Genomic DNA, 26,489 nt, shown 5'->3' with positions numbered 1-26,489 from the left:
TTTTAAAAATTTAACTTACCACATCTAAATTTAAAAAAAAAGCAATTTAAAATTTGGACTTTTAGACGATATTTTGAGAATCTAACGAAGCAGATGCGGGTCGTAATTTATGCATATACGCCAGAGAAATAGGTCGTTAGTGATTTAATCTTGAGAAGGCATTTTTTATCCTATTTGCTTATTTAGCTTAATTAAATTCTATTAAAAAATAAAATATAAGAGGTTTGAAATTTCACGTACAAAATATGTGGAGTACGGCAGTATATAAGTTTAAATGTCTGTATATGTTTGAAGAAAATAAACATAAATACAATATTGTACATCACTAACCTTTGGTGTATATTTGATATTATCTTTAAATTAGTTAGCAATGTTAGTTTAGGAATTAATACGTTTTCATTTTCAAATTCTGTTATCGATAATTCTTATCTTTGTTTTGGGTATTATTTACTGCCGTCTATTTAAGAGTACGTTAAAGTACAAACAGAACGCATCGATCATGCTATGACACAGAACAATTATCGCAAACATTTCAACACAAATACATTAACGTAAACAATTTCTATTATATTTCAAAAAGAGAACTTATTCTTCTTCTCCTGTATAAACTTCCTAACTTCTCTACTGGCTATACTGACTAAAGCCTGTTTTTACAGCACCAGACAGCCGCTCAGACTTTGGTGAGTGATTGCCTTGTTCTTAGTATTTTTCACATTTATTTTTTTTTCTTAATATTTATCTTCCGATCTCTCGCTTTTTCTTTATTACAAAGCTTCACTATGACAATGAGCCAGTAACATTCCGCCGATCACACCGTAGCGTAAATCTTACAGTATATGTTATACACATTACATTCGATATATATTATATGAAATTTAATATTTTAACCGTAATATCTTGGCTTTAATAAAATAATAAATTAAATCGTAAATAACCTGTGCCCTGAACTTAAAACATAAATAACGATATATTCTCGCCAGTTTGGATAGCCGCCAACTTTTTTGGTGAATCCTGTGAGTTTGCCAACATAAAAATAATAGAAATTCAAATTAAAAAAAAAAATATTCCATATAAAATGTAAATTAGTTTCTGTGTTTTGAGATTACGTCCAAGTTTATTATAGTTTGAAGTTTTTTGTTGTTGTTTAGTGAAATGATTCGTATGACCAAGGTTGTAAAATTAATTTTATTAATATACAATCGCAAGGCATGTTAAATCAACATTTGTATTTATTTTTATGTCTAGACTCAAATGGGCTTACAAATTACATGATAACAATCTTTATATTAATATTAGTATTATATAATTATATTTATATAATCTTTATAATATTATTAGAACCGTTTTAAGCTGTATAGGTTTTCGTACAAATAAATATATTTAATAGAAAAAACGATCTAATATCGATTTAAGAAATGCTCACAAGCGCGAAAGTATCAGTTCACACTTTGTTCTTCAGTTGAAACCATTCGATACGGAAATTTTCCCAATTCAGTTACAATTTATATATTTGTAGTGCGATGTATATATAAATATATATATATATATATGAATGTTTTTATGATATAGGTAGGCGGACGAGTAAATGGGCCAACTGATGGTAATTGGTTAGAACCGCCCATAGACAATGGCGCTGTGAGAAATCATTACCATTCCTTACATCACCAATGCGCCACCAACCTTGGGAACTAAGATGTTATGTCAATTGTGCCTGTGATTACACAAGCTCACTGACTCTTTAAATCGGAACACAACAATACTGAGTACTGCTGTTTGGCGGTAGAATATCTGATGAGTGGGTACTACCTACCCAGACGTAGGTTCATTTCATTATCTAAAACATCAAAATATACTTTAATTAAAATAAAGTTTTATGAGCACGAGAAAATACGACCAGAAACGCGATAGTTATTCATTTCCGACTGTTAAATTTCATATATTAACAAATACGAAGGCATTATTATTTTAATTCCATACGGAGGAATAAGTCTTATTAATAAAACTTTATTAAAATACATGTTTAGTTATAAAAAAATAATAAGTATACCGATTATTATGTACGTATATGTATGTTACATTATATTAATGAGTTAAACTAACAATAATTATAGTTTTCCGGTCGACATTTTTCCTATAGACGACTTCTATTATAGTGACATAATTCCCTTAAGTATTTACAAAGACTTCATTTTTCGATTTTACTACGAAAAGAGCAACGCTTACCTTAATTTTAAATGAATAATATTAATTATAGATTCGTGATAAAATGCCGATCTAAAACTTGGAACTTGGAAATAAAATTAATATGCATATAAGCATTTAAGCGGAACAGTGTTGTATTATAAATAATATATATATATATATATTAATCAAGAACTGATTTTAGTGCATAATGTAACAGATTAATTAGTAAATCGCATGGAATACGTATGTAAATCTAAGGTTTGTTTATAACTAATATTGTATCCAGTGCTATTATTATATTTCTGTCTCGCGGTAATTCCATATTGGTACCAGTTTTTGTAACATTGTTTATTATTGTATATAATATAATTTAATATATATATATATATTCTAATAACTTGACGACAAAACGAATCTGTGAAAACGATAATAATCGGTCAATGAAGAAAGTTTAAAATATTGTAAGCAAAACAAATTTTCCTTAGCACTAATAGTTATCCAAACGAAAAATAAACAAGTTATCCTATCAAAATCTAAGCAAACTTCCAGTATGTCATTATAGCACTTTTGAATCATGACTAAAGCTACAGAAACAGATTATTATAAAACAATAGACGGATGGAGCATGCGAAATATTATATTGAAGCAACTAAAACGAATACAAAATGTAAATTCCCAGTAGTGTGTGTAGTAATTATATACAAATATATTATTAATTATCATGAAAAACAAGAATAAATATATTTTAATTTATAAATATCAGTGAATGTTACGAATGTATGTTTTTCTTATATAGTGTAGAATATGTTTATTGTTAATGTACCTTTTTAAACAAAATAACACGCTTAGATCGCTACGGTGTCGACTGTGGATATTTATAATGATGCTTTCAATCTTAACGTAATTTAAATCTTCGTCGCTTACAGCTTGAACAAGGCTCAACATTTAAAAAAAAAAAACAACACAATGATAAGGTTTTATATCTAGCATGATCGCTTTTATTTTTAACACATTACAAAACGTCATACTTCCTACTGTGATTATGATTGACGCATATTACTGATTATGATTTATGACACATTGCACAGATAAGCGTATAATTTAACGACACGTTCACAAACGGCATCACTTATAAATTATGCTTATGGGGTGATCAGTTTAACGATGTTTTATCTCTCCTTCTTTCTAAGGAGAGAAAGAGTTAAATTAATACCCGATAATCAATGTTCATAAGTAAGGCCGTAGAGCAAAATTGTCAATACATCATTTTTAAGATTGATGCTGATAATTGTAATATTATCCGCTGAATGCTTGGCAGATCTCTTTTGTATGCCACTGCCTTAATCTTGCAATTATAAATTAACGTACCATTTATTACGTATTTTAAAATATTATTTCGTTAAGTAATATAAATTTTATATAGAAAAAAAAAATGTTTAGTTTAATTTTTAAATTACTAACAATTTAGTATTTTTTTTTTTACGTTTTTGAATTTCAAAATGATTTTAGGAAAATGATATGATATTTATATATTAATAGGGATTTAATTATAATCACGTTTTTTATTACGCTGTTATCCATATGCTCTGATCATAAGTTGAGTATACTACATAACGTTTAAGGAGAACGTTAATTCATTTATCAATATTGTGTGCAAATGCACAATGCTATGACGGTATTTGTCGATAAATTCCAAAATAAATCGTATTGCCTGAAAGAAAACCTTCTAGATTATAGAGCATACGTTACTTACATGGCTAAACCACTCCAAGTGCGACCGGGCGCTATCGAGCATTTTTCTGACGAACTCCCCCCCTCCAAAAATTGTAATGGTCCATTTCCGATAGTCTAAGATTTGGCCAACAACACACCGCGCCTCGGTTTGTTTGCACTCCTGCATCCTAGATTAAGATACCAGAGGGACAAAAGGTGTGACAAATTACTCTCACACAATTCTTGTGATTATTAAAATAAATAACAATTGATTCGACGAAACAAAGTTCTCACAAGAGAAATCTGTGATATCAGATTACAAATATCAATCACAGTATCCTTCTGAAGGTCGACGTGTATTAAATTAATCTTCGAATAGATTTACCGAAGCTAAATTAATCATTTTCCAACAGAAATGGGATGACTTTCAATTCCGAGCATTAAAGCAAGGCTTATGTAATCAATGATCCACTTAAGCCTCTAAAGTACTAAATATAGACGAGTAACCACAAGTTCAATAGTAGAGCAGTTCCTTAATCCATAACTTCGTTAACACACAGCAACAAAAACTGCCTTTAGATTATCTGGAGTCAGTTATATATCTGGAGTTAGAATAATTCTTGGAGGAATATTAAAAATTCGTTAAGCTAATCCAAACTTTCCATACGTGGATCGATCAAAAACATATTCAATGACAATAGAATAATGTCAAATAGAACACAAGATGACCAGAATATAACTAATATACTGATTCACCTCATACTGAGAATTACCTATTAATCTATTATTCAGACATTATTTTATAATTTACATTGGTCAACAACCTCCTGGGGTATTCACCAATTGCTAAATGATCACCTCTGCCCATCCTAATAGCTATTGTAAAAGGTCTTAACCATATCTTACAATGCAAACTGTACTTTCGGAACGTTGGAGTTATTCTCTAGAGCCTGTATTTATACTAGCTTATACAGTGCATAATATAAATCAACATTTTTATCTAACCGCTGCTCAGGGGCAGACTATTTAACGAGTACAATCAGTGGCATAAATTTATAGATAGGAGTACAACTCCTCCGCTTCAAGTAAATGCTATTCTCTTGGTACGCAATTCGAGTAGTTCGCTTCGCAGTAAAAATACTTGGCGTATTTTGTGTAATATATATGATATAATAACTGAAATGCATCGAACTGTTTGATCTTTTTACAATATAACAAGAGTAGCAGACGTGATATGCTTATGCGGTTCTATTTAGGAATCACGTCATCTCATCAGTGGGTTGTTGCTAATGTTTATCTTGATTCTTACATACTGTTAATTATGCTTGTAAATACATGATTCTAATAGCTTATAGTGTAGGTATGTATGGACAATTTTACTTCAAACTCCGACGTGTGTTGAGTTATGAGCACGGCGTTTAGCTATATAGTGGAAGCACTTTGTGGAGGAAAAAATCCTATCTGTCTTCTTGTAAACAACATTTTTATCGTTATCTATCTGCTTCTAGTAGTTACTCTGATCCATATTTCTGCAAGCTTGTCTAAAGTTCGATTTAATATCGTATTTGAACACTATGAATTGAAAATATGAATTACGGCGAGGAATCGCATACGAAATACGAAAGCATAATATTTCAGAATAAATCAGTGCCACGCTTACGTCACGATTTCCTTTGAAATTTCTCCTCACTTTGATTTTAATAATCTATCATTATATTATAAATATGCATGTTAGTCTTTCAGTCTATCCGTTACTCTTTCACGGTATGACCCTTGGTATGAATTAAATTTGAAACTCAAGGACACTTAAAAATGAGGGGTTGTATGTAAGTTATTTAAGTATTTTTGGCCCAATTTCACGCGGCAATAGAAACACAGATGTTAAACATATTAGAATTGATTTAATGCGAATAAGACATTGGTCTACGTAGTTAACACAAAGACAATAATATATTAAAATCATTGAAAAAAATATGCTTCAAAATGATGTAAGGAAAATTCTATCGACTCTTGACTACCTCTAGAACTCAAATAAACAAATCGGCTAATCTGTACTTCATTAATATTGATAAGAGTTTTATTACAAATCTTGTAGCATTTAGAGGAAATATGTCTCACTGTATTTATTATTTCATCTGTAAAATAAACAGAGAGTCAATACCAATCAGAGCAGATACCAGCCATTTGTCTTCCATTAATACAATATTAGTAATCGAATCGAAGCGGTCCGAATCGATACATATCTCGAATGCCTCTGAATTGAGACTAGAATAACAATATTGAGGGATGACAAATGGGAACACGGCACGCGATGGTAAATTCTAATATTTACCTTTATATTTGTTTCAAGTATATAAATCAGTGGGTAGTAACAATTGATTCATTCTACGCATAATAAACGCATAAAGCGTTTCATTATTTATATTTTTATGCTTGTTTGTTTTAAACATCCATTTTTATTGTGATATTTTAAATAAATATTAAGTATATACATTATAATAATAATGCCATAAACTAAAATCTCTTCTAAAACTTAACAGACACGAGCTTCAATTGTTTTATTTTTTCTTAATGGTATCTGTCCAGCAGAATCTCGCAGGTATTCTATTCGGACGTTCTGGTTTGATAATCACTTGTGACGTAGATGCCTTATAATACTCTGGAACATTCTCGCCTTTTGAGAAATCATCCTCCGTACCATCTTTATCTTTTGTTGCCATGCTGGTAACAGAAGAAGTTTTGCCTGTTTTTTTCATTAATAATTCAACCTGTGCTAACTCTTCTTCAGAACTGAAATTTTCTTTCACGTTCAAAATGTCTTTTCCAATTTCTTCTAATTTTGATGTTTTCAAAGTTTTGAAATTGTCATCCCTTCCAGTTTTCTGATCCTTGGTGATGTTGTCTATTTTATTTTCAATGCGTGTCAATTTCTCTAAAACACTATCGAGTTTGTTTGATTGTGTTTCAATCAATTTATGTACATGAAATATGTCATCTCTCACGTCAGATTGAACATTTAAATCTAAAAACAATTCTTTCATTGTTTTTGCTACCGGGGCGCTTATACTGTCACACAGCAATTGTTTTTCTTTTTCGTTCATAAGATGAATTTTAATATTTGAATCATTTGTATTAATGTATTCAGTTGCAACAGCTTCAAAGGTGTCTGAAGGTATTATTTTTCGAATATCTTTTCTCCTCGATTTTCTTTCATGAGATTCTTTCAAATGTTTTTGATCTGATATTTCGGATAAAGAACAGCATAACGAATGATTTTCGTTGGTGTCATCTATTGTATTATTTTGGGAAGAACGGCTCGAGGAATCCACATTTCTTCCTTTGGCTCGTTTTCTCTCTTGTTTGACTCCGGTTTCACGTTTTAATTTTACCTCATTAAGTTTAACATCTGCATGCTTTGGTTTATGTTCACAAGACCCATGTTTTCTTTTAGTCTGTTTGCTTGATTTAACTGTATAGTAAACAGGATTGGATATAGTATTTGTGCTCGGTGGTATTGTCAATGGAATTATATCTTTGGCAAATTTTATGGTTTGTTCGAGCAAAATATCTTTTTCTTCAATTTTAGTAGTACAACTTTCATCGTAAATTTTGTAGGTATGTTGACACTTTTGTGTTTCCGTCATTGTTTCCTTTTGATTTTCTCCATTATGTTCTTTGGGTAAATATCTTTTGTGTATATAGACGATTGGATTGCAGGAGTTTCTATCGATGAAGTAATCAGACAAGTTAATCCCATTGATATTTGTTATTTCTGGACGAAAGTCTGAAAAAAAGTTTACATTTTACAAATTTGTAAATAAAATATCATCTCTGCACATAAAACATTCATATTCTAAAACAATTTTTCTAAGAGACATAATTTAAGACCAAAAGTGTATTTTTTTTCTTATTATACACATATGAAGCTTACATATATAAATGTGGAAGATGCCAATGAATCGAGTAAAACTTCAAAAATTAGGATTAATTTTAGATGTATATGAGAATCTGAACGTATTCATACATTCTGCCACTTATCTACTATAATAAAATAGACAGGACGACGTCTTCAGTAATATAATTTGCGAGTTTGTTCTTGGAATATTAATAATTATAGTCCCTGATTACTACATAATGTCTCAAACCCCGTATTCAAGGAATAGAAATCGAAAACAAATATTTTTTACCTGAATCCATTTGGACTTTATAAACAGTTTCAAATTATCTGTTAAAAATATTTTAATGAGAATGAGAACGAAGTAAGTGAAGAATACGAGTTTGTTTATAATTTGTCATTGACAAAATCTAATATTTCACATTTTGACATGAATGAATACTTCGTTCCATAGTAATAAAATGAAACGAAAAAAGTTTTTACCCTAAGAATAAAATAATTCATTTTAAAAGTTAAACTAAAAACTACATAATTTATTATAGGTAAAATATTTATATGAAAAGTTTATTTTATTAACCGCCTGCAATTTTCTGATAGTTTGCCAAAATGGCGGTCATACTCAGATATGATTTTCTGTGACGTCATGATATAGACATTGTCTGTTGCAATAGTCGATTAATTGCAATCTTTAAGGTAGTGACGTTGAATGATACACCATTTAAATGTAATATTACATATATACTGTGAGCATTAGTATAGTCAGCACGAAAGGAGCTGTTCGGCGCGAACCCCACGTACTCTATCTACTTTTTCCATCACTCTCAAAGTCCGGATGTCGGAGAGATATCTGAGGTCTGATCTTCAATATACATGGTATACAAACAGTGTAAGTACCCTCGTTAGCCGTGCCACAATGGAATAAAACACGATTGCATGACTTGTTCTAGTACTGTTGTAAGTACTCGTTAAGTATTCTAGAACAAATCCATTGCCAAATTGGCGCCCACAGATAAGTTAACATTGCACTTCAACCGTCTACGTCTGTATACGTTGCAATTAATTGTTATGCAATGTTAAGTCACATTAAGCACTTCCAAATGAATATCGAAAACATTACAAGAGAATAAAGTCGTTTATTCAATGACATAATATGATGTAATGGGTTTAAAGCATTATAAACCTTAATAAAATATAATAGAGTAGAGTTTTGTGTATGTATTTCATACGGGAAAGGAGGTTTCATAAGTGACAAACGACAGGAAATCCCTAGCACGGCTCGAGCGCCTCATCGCCCTCTTAAGGCGCAGTATTAACATCGGTACTACGTTTTCTCGATACTTGATATATATTTTTTATTAATTTAAAAATACTCTTAAGTGAAGATTTAAAGTATGAGAGGAAATATTAACCATCATTGGCATAAGAATGACACGAATTTAGTAAAAAAACTTTTAATCGTCGTTTTACATTTCACTTGGTGACAGGGCTTTGTGCAAGCCCGTCTGGGTAGTTACCATCCCCTAATCTGATATTCTACCGCCAAACAGCAATACTTAGTATTGTTGTGTTCCGGTTTGAAGGGTGAGTGAGCCAGTGTAACTACAGCCACAAGGGACATCTCGTCTTAGCTCCCAAGTTTGGTGGCGCATTTTTGTAATGTAGGGAATGGTTATTATTTCTTACAGCGTCAATGTCTATGGGTGGTGGTGACCACTTACCATCAGGTGGCCCATTTTCCCGTCTGCCTAACTATTACATAAAATAAAACTATATGAAGTGAAGCTACTACCGGTTCGGAATGTAGATTCTACCGAGTAGAACCGTCAAGAAACTCAGTAATTATTCTTTTTTTCCAACATTTAAAAAAGTAGTTAATAAAATGAAAAGAAACTAATAATTTACTCAAATAGCTTGACTAAATGTACGCAAATAATAATAATTATCCCCTCATACTAATTAACCATTAAATAGTTCATGAAATAAATTATAAAAATTTAGATATAGCCGGTAACCAATACGTGTATTTATCTTGATCAGGATGATGTGCTACTCCACAAAAGACCTAAATAACTAAATAATAAACCATTCAGTCAAATTTTTAATTTTTGAGGAAATTTATAAAGGTAGGAGAAAAATCTGGCAACACTTCTCCTTTCCGTGGCCAACTTCAGACTTTGGGCGAGGTACCAACACTTGAGTATATCGTTTTCTGAAAAAAAAACCTTCAAAATTTGGCTACATTCTGTACCATAAAATAATATTTTTATTCCGTTACAATTATATAGGAGTTTTGTTATTTTAATATTTACATAACCATTAGTTACTTTTGGAGTTGATACCAAGATGCATCAGTGGAATATATCCATCGTTCTCTTCGTAGTAGGGTTTCGTGCAAGCCCGGCTGGGTAGGTTAAGCACCCATTTATCAGATATTCTACCGCCAAACAGCAATACTCAGTATTGTTGAGTTTTGGTTTAAAGGTCGAGTAAGCTAGTGTAACTACACGCACAAGGTACATAAAATGTTAGTTCGTGGCGCATTTGTGTTTTGAGAAATATCAAAGACAATGGACAATGGTAGGATGATGGTGACCATTTACAATCAGGTGGCATAAGAAAAAAACTTTACTCAATGCGTTCCTAAGCCATTCGTCGGATTATTATGAACCTCTTGCGCGTTCTGCGTGAAGGCATGTGAAGGTAGCCCAAAAAAAAAAACAATACATACGTTTTATATAAATCCATATTCTACCTCTGACTCGCTGACAAGAATCATCATAGTTGTCAAAGATATCGCGTAACATAATATACAAACAGTACTCGACCAAAATACAATTTCGAGATTAAACTGTTTTTTATTATGCTAGTCTAAAAAAAGTCTAGATTTTTCCATCGCTCTGTGACACCGAGAGAAGAGCTTGAGAGCAAATCTAATTTAAAACGACGCTCATGGAACGAAATGAAGATATTATCGTATATACTGGTCATAAGAGAATTTTAAAGCGTACGGTTTTCGACAGAAATGGCTTTATAAAATGGATACAGTCAATAAAATATTCTATAGCGCACGTGATATAGTTGAAAATGGCTCGAAGAATTCTATCCCTAAAGGAAGATTATAAGTAATAATGTTGTATGCAAATAATAGGAAAAAATAATGCCATCTAATTTATTGGTAAATGAATGTGGATGTCTATACTAATACTATTATACGAAAGTAACTTTATCTGTCGATCTATCTATTACGCTTTCAAACCACTGAATCTTAGTAACATGTTGCTTGAACGTCAAGAAAGAACTTTTTTGATAAATTTCTAATAATAATAAAAAAAATCTGTCTGTAATCTAAAATTACTTATTATGACTCGATCATCAACGAATAGGTACTCAAGATTTTTGTCAATAACCGAATTCCACAATAATTTCAATTCCTGCTAAACAGGTTCACCCAAATGTTACATAAATTTATGATTATAAAGTATTTTTTATCGATCAGTCAAATTGCAAAAGTTTCCGAGCTATTCGTTATAAAAAGTAAAAAAACTAAACTTGGCAATGCAGTACCTAGGCTATCAATCAAATTCTATTTTAACTCGTTCAGACCTTAAAATTTCGCTTTTACATTAGTAAGATAAATTATTTGAACAGAAATTAAAAGCACAGGTAGACACAGACTAATATACTCCTATTCTAGTTTACAAAAGATTTATATTTAGGATCTTTGTGTACGACATATTAAAAATATAAATAGACAAAGAAAAAACAGTTCAGTTACTTTTCTCCTCTGTTTGAAATCCGATTTTCCTTCTTTTTTGTTTGGTATCATTGTATCAACAATTTAGTTGCTAAATATTGTTTTTCTTTTTAAATATCGCCGTACTAGATAGAGGACGTTAAGGGTAAAGAACTTTTAAGACATCGCATGTCCAATTTTCCTAAGAGAGTGTGTCTGGGGATAACGTACTCGAAGTCAAACGAAGGTCTTTTTTATTTATACTTTAACAAATACTGCATCAGAACGCGATGATCAATATACCTGTTTTATAGATATGACATGGTCAAGTGGTTCAAAGTTCGAATTTTACAGGATTATTTGTGTAGCCAGCTACATATGTATGTATCTCAGTGATCATCCTCATGAGGACAGAAACTTTAATCTATTGATAGAATATTTCCAAGCTGTCATTATTAAAAGTTATCGTGAAAAGGTCGAAAGGTTGCAAAAATTACCTGATCTAAAAAATACTCCAGCGAATAGTTGTAAACGCGCACGTACTACAATTACATCTTAATATTAATTATTATAGTTCAATGACACGTTAGGATGGCGGTTAACGGTTTTATTTAAAAACTTAATTCGATATTTTTACTTCTTTTTATGTGGGATTCCTAAATCACTGCGATAGGTGTCTTCCCCACGGAAAAGTTCACCCGTTCTGTGGCATGGCATAGATTTTTGAGAGGAAATGCTTTACCCCTGTGCGATCTCAACACTCTTATAATAATAATTACCGCAATTGAGGTCATATATTTATATTATCATATACCTCTAAATACATGAATGTATACATTTATGAATTACGATTAAATACAAACTTATGAATTAGTCAATATTGTCTTTAATGAAATCATTCCAATAAAATCACAATGAACTACAATAGTATGCAATTCTAGACTCGTATTTCTACAGGAAGATTTTCTTTTCAGTACAAATGAGGGAGAGAGCTATTATTATCAGTACAAATTATGATGATGCAATGCATCTAATTAATGCAATTTCGAAAAACAATACGCCTGTGAGACATGGATTGAGAGTCGTTGAGTATAAAATGAAATTCATTTTCATTTCCATTTCTTCATTGTCGAGACCTAGCTGTAGACTTCAACATTACACCAGTATTTAAACACGAAAACTGTAATCGACAATCGCGGGTTCAAACCCACGCCTAATTTTTGGGTGCTTAATTTGTGCTCATAACTCATCTCGTTGTGAAAGAAGACATCCTGCATGTGTCGTATAATATTCTGCCACATTTGCTTTCTTCAGAGTAGTGTGGTGGAATAAATTCAAATCCCCATGAGAAAAACCCAACCCAAAATTGGGACATTTATACGCTGTTAGTTTACTTTTTATCACATTGTATTGTTTTTCTTATCTTACTTAGAAAAGTCCTTTACTTCCCTGTCCCAGAGAAACTTACTTAAAAAACTGGAATTTTTAAATTGCGCTCTTTTATTCTCTAAAATTTGTAAGTACGTAGCTCCAAGGATATTATACAAATTTATCTAAAAGACAGATATTGCCAAAGTTGGCTCGTGTCTTCTCCAGAATTCGAAAATGAGTTTAAATTTTCAAACGAACTTCATGCACTTCATTTGGCAGCAATGACTCTATTCAGTCTCTGCTGACACTTGAAAATTTGGCATATTATTCGTGCCATTTAAAAATATTTTTGCAGAACGCAATGCTGTAAGTACAGAATTACTAGTTCAAATTTAATCCCACCGTTGGTAGTTTATACGTTTGTAATAACAGCAATATTAGTTTACCAAAATAAAATAATTTTATATTTGGGTTTAAATCGCGATTATAACTTTTTCATTCACTCGTTTTATTGGCAGAGTTTACCTGTCGTGATTAAGAGCTATCTTGCATACGAATGTGCATGATCATTTCGTTAACCATATCGAAATTATACATACATCGTATTTATTGATGATGTCTGATCGAAGTGTGGCCACGAAGTGAAGCACATTGCGATAAAACCCTCTGATGTGAGAAAAATTACCATTATAATAGTTTTGGGTAAGCCCATCTGGATAGGTAAGCACCAACCACCAAGCAGCAATACTTAATATTGTTGTGTTCCAGTTTAAAGAGTGTGTGAACCAGTGTGACTCAAGATATGAAACGTATTTGTGATTTTAAGAATGGTCAAAATTTCTTACAGAGCCAATATCTATAGGCAGTAATTATCACTTACCATCAGTTGGCCCATTTACTGGTTCACCTATAGATAGATATAAAAAAGTTAATCTATACCGAGGATTGCGGGTTCAAGCCCGGTAAAGCGCCACTGAATTTTCGCTCGTTCTTGCTTCTCGCGCTGGGCAGCAATGAAGGAAAACCTCGTGAAAAAAGCCTGAATGTATGAATTTCTGTCACACGTGTATCCACCTACATACACAACCCAAGATATATTTCAGATTTACACGCTGCTATGTATTTTTCCTTAGATCCCAGCCCACATTGATTTGATAAATGGGTCAAAGTTGGTAGTGGCTCCCATGTCAATATGCAGATGCTTGCCACCATTAATTTAAAAGCAGTTCGCATAGCTTCATAAGAATAACACATCTCACATCATCAACAGCACAGTCGCCGAGAAAAAACGGTGTCATTTAAAAATCCTAAGCTCTTCTTTTGTTAATCAACAAAACAGAGCCGAAATAAAAATACTAAGCTCTTTTTCCAATTTAAATCCACCGTGTGGTGAACTAAGCCACTTTCCGACCAGGGAACCCTAAGAATAACATTGTGACCTATTTCAGCAACTTTTGAGGTGCTCCTCATTTCAATTGTAGGCCACGGAAAATACGTTACAATGCAAATATAACCTTAATACCACTGCTCACGATTCAATTTCTATCGGAGTTAAATTTAGTAGTATGAAGAGTACGGTTCGCTCAGAAATTCAGTGTTTCGTATTTTAAGAGACATTCACAAGTTGTTACGTGAATAAGAATCAGATGATATTGTTGATGTTTCGGTATTGTTCAATACTGAACTGTTTATGTCAAATTTGTGACCTTTCATCTACTTGTATTTAAGAAAAGGCTAATTACTAATAATTTTTAAAAATCGAATAACGTCTTGTCCTTGCCTTACTTAGTATTTATTTTGTGGATTTTGCCTTTTGATTCCCAATGATTTTCTATAATGTTAGTAAGACGGCTTGGTAACGCCCCACTCTTCGAGTCTGTTAACGGAAAAGTATTAAAAGCCTAATCCGACGGGGAACTCCACTTAGATTTACCGTCTGATATATCCATAAAGTTCTTAATACGTCCAAAATAAGTTCTTTCCTTCAAAAAATTCATATTTTAAGCTGCTTAAGAACATTTCTTCTCCAAATTATCCATGAAAAGACTTGACAAATGGTGTTATTCAGAAAATATACACTTCACATTAAAACAGGAGTACAATAACACTAAGAGTTGCTATTACCATACCTTGGCTGACTTCCACTGGCAATATCAGTATATTACACGAGGCAGAATTACACATGGTGCACTAAATGTTCATTAAACATCGTTGTAATCTTAATTTATGGACTATGCCCAATATCAGTAATTTTACAAGAACAATTACGAGTTTAAAATGTCTACCTTTGATTTGGTTCAACCAAAAGCCTGTCAATCCTGTTTGTTTGTAACAATGTGATAATAATGTCGTCCTGACCGATTTCGGTTACTTTCGGTCACCAATTTCCAGATTCTGGGTTGTTACTGTTTTTTTTTTCCAAAAACCAAATAACTTTGTATCAGCCCAACTTGAGGTTTGAACCCAGAAGCTCGTATTTGACCACCACCTAGCCACTAGACCAGTAATAACTAGTTTGATTTAACCTCTGTAATACTAGCTTGCCTCAAATATTGCCATTTATTTCCTATATGAGTCAGGTATGTGAAACTAAGTACTGATGTCTAATAGTACTCGGTAGTCGCGGCTGACACTAACACTTTTTCTAAAGCGGTAAACTTAGAACACGAGTTAAGCAAGCAAGTTATCTCTCTTTTACAAAATCACATGGGTGCACGAATTCCTGAACTTATATTTTACTTGCGAATAGTTTAAGTGATATATTTATGTCGTTACGAACTTCGTCCTACGGCATTTTACGCAGCGAAATTCACTTTTCTTGAAATATTCCTGCATTTGCTTAAATAATATGTATGACTTACTTGGAATATATAAATATTTTGGAATGGATTTATTTAGTAACATATGAATTCTATATGTCGTTTATAAATCATGTATCTTTTTATAATGTTTGTTCTCACATATATTTTTTTACAATTGTCGCTCTACCCAAATGTTGGCTGGTAGAGATCGCGGTTGTAGCTATATAAATATTTCGTTAAAAAATATTTATCTCTCTTAGTGGTTGAACCCAAGACCCTCGAATATGGTTTAAGCTAACCACTATATAAACAAGAGCTGAAATGGTAGTGGTTAGAACAGAAGATTGCGGGTTCAAGCCCGGCAAGACCGACTGAATTTTCGTGTACTTAATTGTGGTAACAATTCGTCTCGTGCTCAGCGGTGAAGGAAAATATCGCGAGGAAACCTGCATGCGTTGGATGAAAGGCTGACAGGCCGAAGCGTGGTGGGAAATGCTCCTAACTTTCTCGCCAAAAGAAGAGGAGGCCTTAGTTCAGCAATGGAACAATTACACGACATAAATATTTTACACATACAAGTCAGCCATGAAAGTGAAAATAAGAGAGCTCAAACAAAATTAATATCCCTGCCTAAATCCGATCTGTAACAAAAAAAAGGCCAAGTTTCATCGAAAACCTCACAGTAATTTCCAGTCGGCAAATACTGGTATATATTTCAATATGAGATGAGTAATCTATACTAATATTTTAAATGGGAATGTAACTATGTCTGTCTGATACGCTTACACCATTCAATTATGAAGTAAGCTTGAACCCCACGGAACGAAATAGGCTATATTTATACATAAACCCTGGCATCAAACCTCTAAAACGCAAGCCAACCCACGAGCGACAACTAGTCAAATATATAAGCATATAGCCAGCTGAAATTCGACATTTTAGTATTATTATACATCGGGCTATAGCCGAATCTGAGGAAATATGTGAAATCGTAAAATCCGTAATCAAAATTCTTACACTTGAAGTTTTCGCTTTTTCAATTTTATTACAACCATTGAAAGGCTGTCGTCTGTCGAAGCTTTTATTAGCTACATCACGAGACGTGGAAAAGGGACATAATATCGACCGAAATGTATCTTGAATTCCTTTCATTATTTTTTACATTGCTCTGCGGAAGTTTGGGAACCTTTGATAAGAAGTCTTTGAGCTAAATGTTTCGGAAGAATCGATGTTATTTTAAAAACAATTGTTTATCGTAGAATGTTCGACTTTCTTATCTTTTGATATTTTCAAATTCTCATTTGTCTTTCCATAAGGATTAACGGTATTTAGAATGTAATATTTGCTTGTAGATACGAGTAAAAGATCAAACCTTCTGACAGAGTGTACGTGACTCTAATAACATGGCGTCACGTCCCTGTTTCGCACGGATGCAATTTGATAAAAAAATTATTTACCCTATAGCACTCAGAAATAATGTATCTTTCTACCAGTATTTTTTTTTTAGAATTGTACATTAGTTTCGGCCCGACTTGGGGTTTGAACCCAGGACTTCAGGGTCAGTGGCCTAGCCACTAGACCAACAACGCAGTCAATTTTATTTCAGATTAGCCAAACGGCAAACGGTGACGAAATATCTTAATCTCAAACGGAAATACCAAATAATAGTAAGAATTACTCAAAATAAAATTCCAGCTAAACGAATAAAATATTATAACCTAGTTATTTTATAAGCCGGTTAGAATCTAACAGGTCGGTTAACCAGAAACGTTTTATTTCGTTCGTAAAGTTCATCCGTGAGTTCAGTTTGGTTTCACGGAGTTTGACTTCAACGTTGCTCCAACCTTTTTACGTTATTAGAGTCTGCATTTTATTTACGTTTTGTTCGGATTTGATTTCACTTCGTGGTAAGACTTTTTGCAAGCCCGTCCGAGTAGGTACCACCCACTCATATTCTACCGCCTAGCAGCAATAGTTTGTATTGTTGTATTCGGGTGAAGGGTAATTGAGTCAGGGGAACTACTGGCACAAGGTTTATGGCGCACTAGAGATATAAAGAATATTTAAATTTTCTTATAGAGTCAATGTCTAAGGACGATGGTGACCATCCGTTCATTTTCCCGTACAAATATTATATAAAAACACTTTTAAAAAAATGTCATTAGAATATAACTCCGTTAACAAATACCTGAACTTGCCACGAGACCGGTCGGCCCTTTAAGTGATCCAAAAGGCACTCACCCAGTTGAAAGATTAAGGTATTAGCGTCAGCGTCTTGGATTCAATACAATTGAAATACTTTTTACGTTTTGAACATTTTACGATTAAATGAGCCGGACAATATCGTTATATTTTATTAAGCTATATTCCGGTGTACATTACTAACGATACCAGCCTGCAGCATGGTGTCACGTGATCACAATCCATGCTTCAGAACCGTAGTTTTAAAATATGTCGATTTTTTCTCAATAAATAACATACATTAAACCGAGTTTGTTTCTCTCGCTTCTTCAACCACGTTTGAAAGGGCAGGGATGTTTTAAGTGTATGCAATGATTATTGTTTGATTGGTTAAGATTTGAAAGCGTAACATACAAATAAACAATTCACGATCGCATTTTTAATACCAGTTAGTTATTATATATTCGATACTATTAAAAGCAAGTTGGTTGAAAATCGCTCTCCTTCCTGATCTTAATTAGATTGATAACCTGTTCTTCGACTTTGTACCAATAATTGTCGAGCGAGTCAAATTCATGATCAAAGATGGCGTATCTTTAGAAAAACACTAATTATATTTCTTTGTACTTGAAGACAGATAACACACCTTCAAATTTAAATTGTGATGCCGCCTGGTAACAAAAATATATAGGCAGAAAAAAAAATATATAAAAATACATTATGTTTGACTTTAGTTGATTTTTTCGATAGCTTTTGACAATATTTCAAATTAAAATTTTTATATGGAAACGTCAAAACATGAAATGCATCTAAATTTAAGTTACAGCTAAATTTCAAAATTAATGACGTTAAATCAGTACTCCGTCAATTTAAATGCATCTAAGCGACATCTGCGGTGGTTACCGTTTAAATATGATGAATCTATTCGGTCTTATCGCAGCGCCATCTTTAAAATATTTTTAAATACTCAAAGGCTCATTAAATGTTTACGTATGACATTTAATTTACATAACCGTTTAAGTAAGGTTCTAGAACTTACTAATTGATATTCAAATACTACCGGTTCGAATAAGAAAATTTGCCTGACCTGAGAACAACTGGTGCAAGAAATTCTTTTTTTTTAAACACGTACGTTGTCTATTATTATATAGAAATAACCAGCGATCGTGAAATCCTCTAAAATAAAATGAATGTCCCTTGGTCGATAAAATCGTAATAATCATTATAATCAGCGATTCGGGCTGATATAAGTCCGATCAAATTTTCCAAACCCCAAACATTTTTCGTATATCGTAACCCGACGACGTCTCCTCTCATTTAGGCAAAAAAGAGGAGTCGTGGGACACTCGGTTGGAATGAAGTTGCTTTTGCAATATATTATCTGTTAAATACTATAATCATTGAAATAAATTAATGATGTTTGATAAAAACTAAATAACAAGGAATAAAATTGTCATTAAAACAGGAATGACACGTGAATTACAATATAAACAAAAATATAAGTTTAACGATATTTTTGAAAACCGAATACAATAGAAAGAGACGGAGAGAAAGGGAAAAAGAGAGGATGACTTTTAGAGAGCCAACGCTTTTATTGATCACGTCACCTTACAGATTGGTGTCTTAAGTTTGGATAGTTTTTCTTCACTGATTATCACAATAATATATCATTTAACATCTTTCGAACCAATTATAATTCATTACAACATATTTTTTTGAACATGGCTCGGTTGATGACCTTATGTGCCAACTAATGGCAAGTGGTCATAATTATCCATAAATAAATTTTATCATTCCTTATATCAACGCATCACCAACCTTGGAAACTAAAATGTCACTTATGTTTGTAATAAATATACTCAGTCATCCTTCATACCCGAACTTAACAGTACTAAGTATTGCTGCTTGACGGTGAAAATACGGTGGTACCTAACCCAACGGTCTTACACTAAGCCCTAATAAGTAAATATACAATGTAACAAAACATAATACGATGTATGTATACACCCGGTTCCTTATCGTAACGCCTGCAGTGCGCTCTAAATACCAAATCTGCATACGCTAAGCTCTACAACTTAATATTGATTAGGACGCATAGACTTAACTAACGCTTTTAGGGGACACAGGGGAACATAGATAGGCACTTGTTTAACTACTAATTACTTGAGTTTAAGTTAATTTTTAAAGGGTATCAGGAAATTTATATCGAGTTAACTGTTATGTTTAATATTGTGCAATATACGTGATCGCGTTTCATCCTTAATAAAAATAAAATATTAAGCTGTATAAATCAAACAGACAGGCAGCAAAATAAATAAATAAATATTAGACAACATTACATACATTACTCTGTTTCCAATGTAAGTAGCTAAAGCACTTGTGTTATGGAAAATCAGAAGTAACGACGGTACATACACTCAGACCCAAGCCAACATAGAAAACTAATGAACTTTTTCTACATCGACTCGGCCGGGAATCGAACCCGAGACCTCAGAGTGGTGTACCCATGAAAACCGGTGTACACACTACTCGACCACGGAGGTCGTCACGGAGCAAAAGAAGCGAATGTATGTAAATACATACGTTCTAAGCCTTTTTTCGCTGGTAAAACGCCTTACGCGTTTCCCCCACATTAAGTCGGGCGTGTAAAAAAAATATGTAACGCATCACGACATTCCGTGTCATCCTTGCCAAGCTTCCATGTTTCCATCTTTTCGGTATCGGTTCAATTTTAGTGTAAATATATACTTTCGAAACGAGTACATATAAACTAAGCCTAAACTATTTTACAAGTAGCAATATAGCCATATTATATATTATATATGGATAGTATTTTGATTTTGTTTGAGACCATTATTGTACCAGTGTCACCAATATCGGGAAAGGAGATAACGGAGCAACTGACAGAGATCTAATATCTACTTCCACAGAAATTACGTCATCTTTACCAAACAATAGCGTGATTTAGAGCATCTTTTCAGCGTCTTATTAACAACTAGAGGCGCGCGAGACTTTGTGCGCGTTTAAATTTTTAAAAAAAATAGCCTAAGTGACTCTTTATTACGTCAGCTATCTGCCAGTGAAAGTCCCGTCAAAATCGGTCCAGCCGTTCCAGAGATAAGCCGGAAAAAACAGACAGACAAAAATTGAAAAAGTGTTATTTTGGTATATGTACTGCGTATACATATATATGCATTTAGTAAGAAGCGATCATTTTAATATTACAGACACTCCAATTTTATTATATATATAGGTGACCCAATATACAAGCTTACGACATACATTTATAAAATAGGTTATTTTAATTGTAGAATATTTAGTAACTTAAGTTTATCCATTAACGTAGCAATGAAATGTTCATCTTCTTTAACGTCAGATCATTCTAAGTGAATTCCATTAAGAGATATTAGATCACCTAGCCTAGAGCATGATCTGTATCTAGTTTACCTAGATTAGAATATCCTTAGTAAAGCGGGCGAGCTACATTTTATTTGTAATTTAAGTATGATTATTTAGAACATGTTTTAATTATTTAATAAATAATAATGAAGTATTGATGTTGGATTCAGAGTCGAGTATGAAACATTTTCCTTGTAATAGTATATAAATATTAGGGAACTATTTGCTAGTATTTAATATGTTTAAATTATGTATGACGAAGATTGATCAATTCGTGTATTATGTTTTAATATTCTATAATAATCCTACAGCATTTTTATCTCATGTTCTGACAGGAAACACATATAACAATTAATAATAATTAAACATCTATATAACTTCACAGAACACAACTTTAAAGGTATTGAAACATTGATTAATCATTGTGTAAATTTAGTTATGTAAACAAAATTTCTTTTTATAAAGACTTCAAGCACAGGTCACAGTTGGGTGTGATCTATGGGTTGTTATTGCCTTACCTTAATGTTATACTGGCATAAAAGTGACCTCGATGTCTCTGCTTTAATCTTGGCCCGTTGAGGTACTATCATTTTTTTAACGTAAGAGGTGGACGGGCAAATGGCCCACTTCATGGTAAATGGTCACCAACACCCATAGACATTGGCGCTGTAAGAAATACTAAAAAATCCTTACATCACACCAATGCGCCACCAACCTTGGGGACTAAGATGCTATATGTCCTTTGTGTCTGTAGTTACACTGGCTCAGTGACCCTTCAAACCGAAATATAATAATACTAAGTATGGCTGTTTGGGGTTAAAATATCTGATGAGTGGGTGGTACCCAGGTAGTGTTGCATGAAGTCATACCATCAAGTAATCCTGTCCACTTTTCGGGCCAAATTTGAAAACTTGCCTTGAGATTTCATTCATTGTTAGAATAATTGTTTTGAAACTATGTAATAATATATCTCAAATATATGTAAAAATAAATACGCGCTAGCTTAAATATATCTGCCGTATTTTATAGTCAGTCCCAGTTAGCTCATGCAGCCCCTGCGTCGCCCGGGGTCTTCGCGGCTATTGAAAGAAATAGGTCAAAGTCGTTTAAATTTTTTTTCTTACAAAAGTTTTAAATTTATTATTTAAAGGGCAGAAAAAAAATCACAAAAAATAATTTCACATTAGTTACTTTATAAGGGTGTGAGGTTCCTCAAGGGTGTGGGATTAAACATGGAATTATGAGAGTAAGGGTACATGTATTTGCACACACACTTGTGCGCACTGCTAATCCTGACAATGGCCGTCTCCAAAAATGGTTAGTTGGAATTATCACAGTGGTACTGCTTTTGTTTTACTTTTTAATTAACTTTTGTTATATAGCGTGATATAAGAACCAAGATAGTTCATTCTACGACAGAAAGTATTCTATACACTGAGTTTAAATGTTCTTAGTAGAATTAGTTCGTCTTTTACAAATCGACTTACTAGATGAAAAGTATTCATCAAATAGTAGTTGTGGTGCGTGGCTTCGATTCTGTTTTTTTTGTCGTCAGGTTTTAGGCATAAAAGTCTAATCTATGTTTAAACTAGCTTCATAACAAGTTTAATAAAATTCGATTTCGTAGTTTGACCATGAACGAGCAACCGACAGACAGACAGTCACACAGAGTTACTTTTGTATTTATATTATTAGTATAGATTATCTTTAAAAAACAAATTGCGACTGAACTACCAATTAAAATATATTCATGGGTATCGGTAATTAAAAAAAAAAAAAAAATTCTATTCAAGTTACGCTCTTTTGTTTAACAAACGAATTTATTGAAACCAAAATTACATTGCATATAGCACATACTAACGTTATATACCCTTTTTTCTGTTCCCTATTCAAACAAGTAAACCTGCTATAAAATTTGATCACTTCTCTTCGAAACTTATACTATAATATGTTTATTATTATTAAAGAGCAACCATCGATAGATAAACAGTCAACTCCCAAGCTTCGGACTGTGATTTTTCGACGAAAAAACCATTAAAAAAAATTGACTCAATCAAAGGTTGCAAAATCAACCTCGAAACTCGAAATCTATCTGTATAAACTAGCCAATATTTTTTAGTCAAATAGTTTTCCTTAAATAAAACGATATGGAGATTTTAAAATAAGAACTAAAAAATATATTTTGATATGTCTACAAGTAAAAATTTATTGAGGAAACTAAACCACAAAAGTCGAAAGCATCCGATTAGATATTAGACATCGTTACGTTAAGAACTGCACGATAAATAAAAGACGGCAACTGGCCTTATTTTTCTTAAAACATTTCACAAGATAGACCGAGTTCGTAAACAGGTTTGCTTGTGACATTTCAGCATGGGCCAGATAAGACTTTATTCGATATCCAATCAGAACTGGCCGTGAAGGTTTCCAAATTGAATTTTGGGAACATTTTAATACTAGGGTTACAATATTCAATAAACGATTCGTGTTCCTCACAAATAGTAGATATAATTGTCTACGAATTGTTATTTAGAAATTAACTTTGGCTTTGGATAAGAAAGATAACTAAGAGGTAAGTAACATAAGGTAAATATATAAAAAATGACAGATAAATAGAGGCAGATTTTTTTTTGATACAGAAGATTTACTTTTTTTTAAATTTATTAAAAAAAAAACAGAGTGAACTTTTTATCGGTACCGACGTTACACTTAACGTCATATACGTTGAACTGTAATTCGATCATGATAATTTTCCATATCGCGCTGATTTTTTTTATTTACTATTTTATTATACAATACAAAAACCACGTGTCCTGGGAAAAAATAACGGTTTGCAACTTCACCTTAACGAAGCATTAGAAGGCAAACTTTCTCTATTTCTCTTCAAAAAGATCTGTAGCGATGCCCTAATTTAATTAAGGAATTACTTATATTGCTATTTAGCCGTCCATTTAAGCTTAAGGTTTGTGTTAGGATTGGATGACAATAGGTCGCTAAGCGGCCCTTAAACCATTGCGCTATTGACGCTTTATTCCTTACTAGTTGCTGCCCACGGCTTAGCTCGCGTTTTAGGGGTTGGTTGTCATGTGTTAAGCAAAAAAGTAGCCTATGTCCTTTGGAGTTCAAGTTTGCTTCATAGCAAATTTCATCAAATTCGGTTCATTGGTTTGGTGATGAAATAGCGACAGACAGACAGATAGATAGAGTTACTTTCACATGCTTAATATTAGTATAGATTACGGTTCTTCATATTTTCCGTGCCCGAGTTCCAATCTACTGGGGGTCGCGCAGTATGACGTTTCTTTCCATTCTCCTCTATTACTCGTCATCTGATCGTTCTCATCCTTCTCTCTCACTTCTCACACACTCCATTCATGTCTCCTTAGGTTGTCCTCTTCCACACCCTCCCTTTACGCTCATGCTCATCACTCTTAGGTTCCTTATTACTGCTCTGAACCGACAGACAGTAACAGTTTGTAAATTTCCCGCTGCTGGGCTAAGGCCTCCTCCCCCTTTGACAAAAAGGTTAGGAGTTTATTCCGCCCCGCTGCTCCAATGCGGGTTGGTGGATACAAATGTCGCAACATTTCGGTGAAATTAGACGCATGCAGGTTTCCTCACGATGTTTTCCTTCAAATAAACACAAATTAAGCACATGAAAATTCAGTGGTGCTTGCCTGGGCTTGAACCACGCGTTCTAACCAATGAGCCATCTCGGCTTAATGGTGGTCATCCTCGTTGTGGGATGCCAGTTGCCAAGCTGATCTAAATTGGCAAATCATTCAGATGTCACTCTAACCGAGTTTGCCGCTAATTCGTGACCTCAGTCTGTATTACGGCTCGTTCCTCATTAATTACTGTTTAAAAATATATATCTGTAAATATTAACAGTCTTGAACCCGTGACCTTAGAATGACTCGCTAGTATAAGTTATCTAATAACGTATGACAGTCATAATAGAAGCTCTTTATATATGTATTATTGGTAATTTCGAATCGACTTTTAACGACTTTGATGACTTGGTAAACGATTTTTTTACGATTGCTCGATCTAGCTGTATGATTCGCAGTAAATAAATAATGTATACTAAGGTATTTTGTTTTATATTGCGTTTCCATATTCTTATTTATTTGTAGGCTCACTGAATCTGAGATGAGATCATTTACTACGTTAATTTCATTCACATACGTTCATTTAATACTTCTGAAGTCTTCTAATATATATACATAGATTATATATATTTATATACGTGTAGTATTTTTATTTGTGTAATTGTACACTTCCAAGTCGCTGTTGTTTCGTCAAGTCCTATCCCCAAGGGAAGTCTGGAAGAGATTTTATCTTTCCTAGTTTGTGGTGTGCAATAAAGAGTATTTGTATGGTATCAAATTGTAATCAAAGTTCGATCTCGACATTATTCTGATATATTATTAAATAAACACAAAGATTTTATGTAAAATTTAGGGAGCAGTAGTCACTTCAATCTAATTCACCTAATATTCAGAAGACTCGGAATTCGAACTCTGACCCAAGTCTTTCGTATTCAAAGCGCTCCAAAGCTTCAGATAAAAATCTCACCGTCGCTTTTTTGTACGTTTACGTTTTTAACGCGCAGACCCTTCTGCTATCCCTTCTGTCCGCCTATTATTATTTATTCCACACATATGCGTGGCGCAATTTCATTCCACATATACGTACACAGTCTGTGTTGAGGATATGATATATATGCTTGATGTTAATATATTTCGACATTTTATGGCCGACTACCGTAAAATTTGGCATAAAGGTATATGTATTTACTTAAAGCGAAGCTTTCCGTAATATCCACTTAATTTTATCTTGCTAGTTGGCATCGAATGATGAAGTGTGAAAACGTATTTAGCTGGTACCTCCATTCATAAATAGCTTGCGAAACAATACTAGGCTAGACACGTAACAAAAGCAATAATCGAGATACATTTGAAAATTTCAAAATAGAGACGTAACACTAATGTCTTAATTAATATAAGATCTCCAACGCAATCTAGGATTGCCAATTCAAGTAGAATTTCTGTATTATTTTAAATAATTCATCTCGTACTCGATGAAGAAAATCATGGCAAACCTGCATGGGTTAGGTCCTGTCACATGTGCCATTATCCCTATAATATTCTTCTTAAAAGCAAGCAAAGATCCAACACAGAAATATTTAAAAAAAAAATTTAAGTCAAAT

General features: G+C 32.9%; 2 protein-coding genes and 1 non-coding gene across 6 annotated transcripts in view; 1 reads left to right on the top strand and 2 right to left on the bottom strand.

Moving 5' to 3' along the window:
- Positions 1-26,489, top strand: part of LOC113399080 (sodium/potassium/calcium exchanger Nckx30C) — an 85,017-nt gene that overhangs the window by 18,130 nt on the left and 40,398 nt on the right. For 2 of the 4 annotated variants that reach the window (XM_026638125.2, XM_026638117.2), the window contains exon 2: positions 657-680. The exons of the other annotated variants lie outside the window; for them this stretch is intronic. In XM_026638125.2, coding sequence (XP_026493910.1) covers positions 657-680 — 24 coding nt within the window. The remainder of the gene's footprint in view (positions 1-656; positions 681-26,489) is intronic. 4 annotated transcript variants of the gene reach the window in all.
- Positions 6,432-7,655, bottom strand: LOC135193802 (uncharacterized). Its single transcript, XM_064217808.1, has one exon. It carries the CDS (start codon positions 7,539-7,541, stop codon positions 6,456-6,458), a length of 1,086 nt encoding a protein of 361 aa, XP_064073878.1. The 5' UTR covers positions 7,542-7,655; the 3' UTR covers positions 6,432-6,455.
- LOC135193804 (U6 spliceosomal RNA) lies at positions 20,529-20,643 on the bottom strand. The gene has a single exon (XR_010309437.1). It is a non-coding gene; the product is annotated as a U6 spliceosomal RNA (small nuclear RNA).

This window comes from Vanessa tameamea, chromosome 18 (genome assembly GCF_037043105.1).
Source record: "Vanessa tameamea isolate UH-Manoa-2023 chromosome 18, ilVanTame1 primary haplotype, whole genome shotgun sequence".
Taxonomy (NCBI): domain Eukaryota; kingdom Metazoa; phylum Arthropoda; class Insecta; order Lepidoptera; family Nymphalidae; genus Vanessa; species Vanessa tameamea.
This window is presented reverse-complemented; position numbering and strand designations above follow the sequence as displayed.

Excerpts from the sequence above, each read along its gene's own strand:
- LOC135193802 (XM_064217808.1), bottom strand. The coding sequence starts at position 7,541 with ATGACGGAAACACAAAAGTGTCAACATACCTACAAAATTTACGATGAA.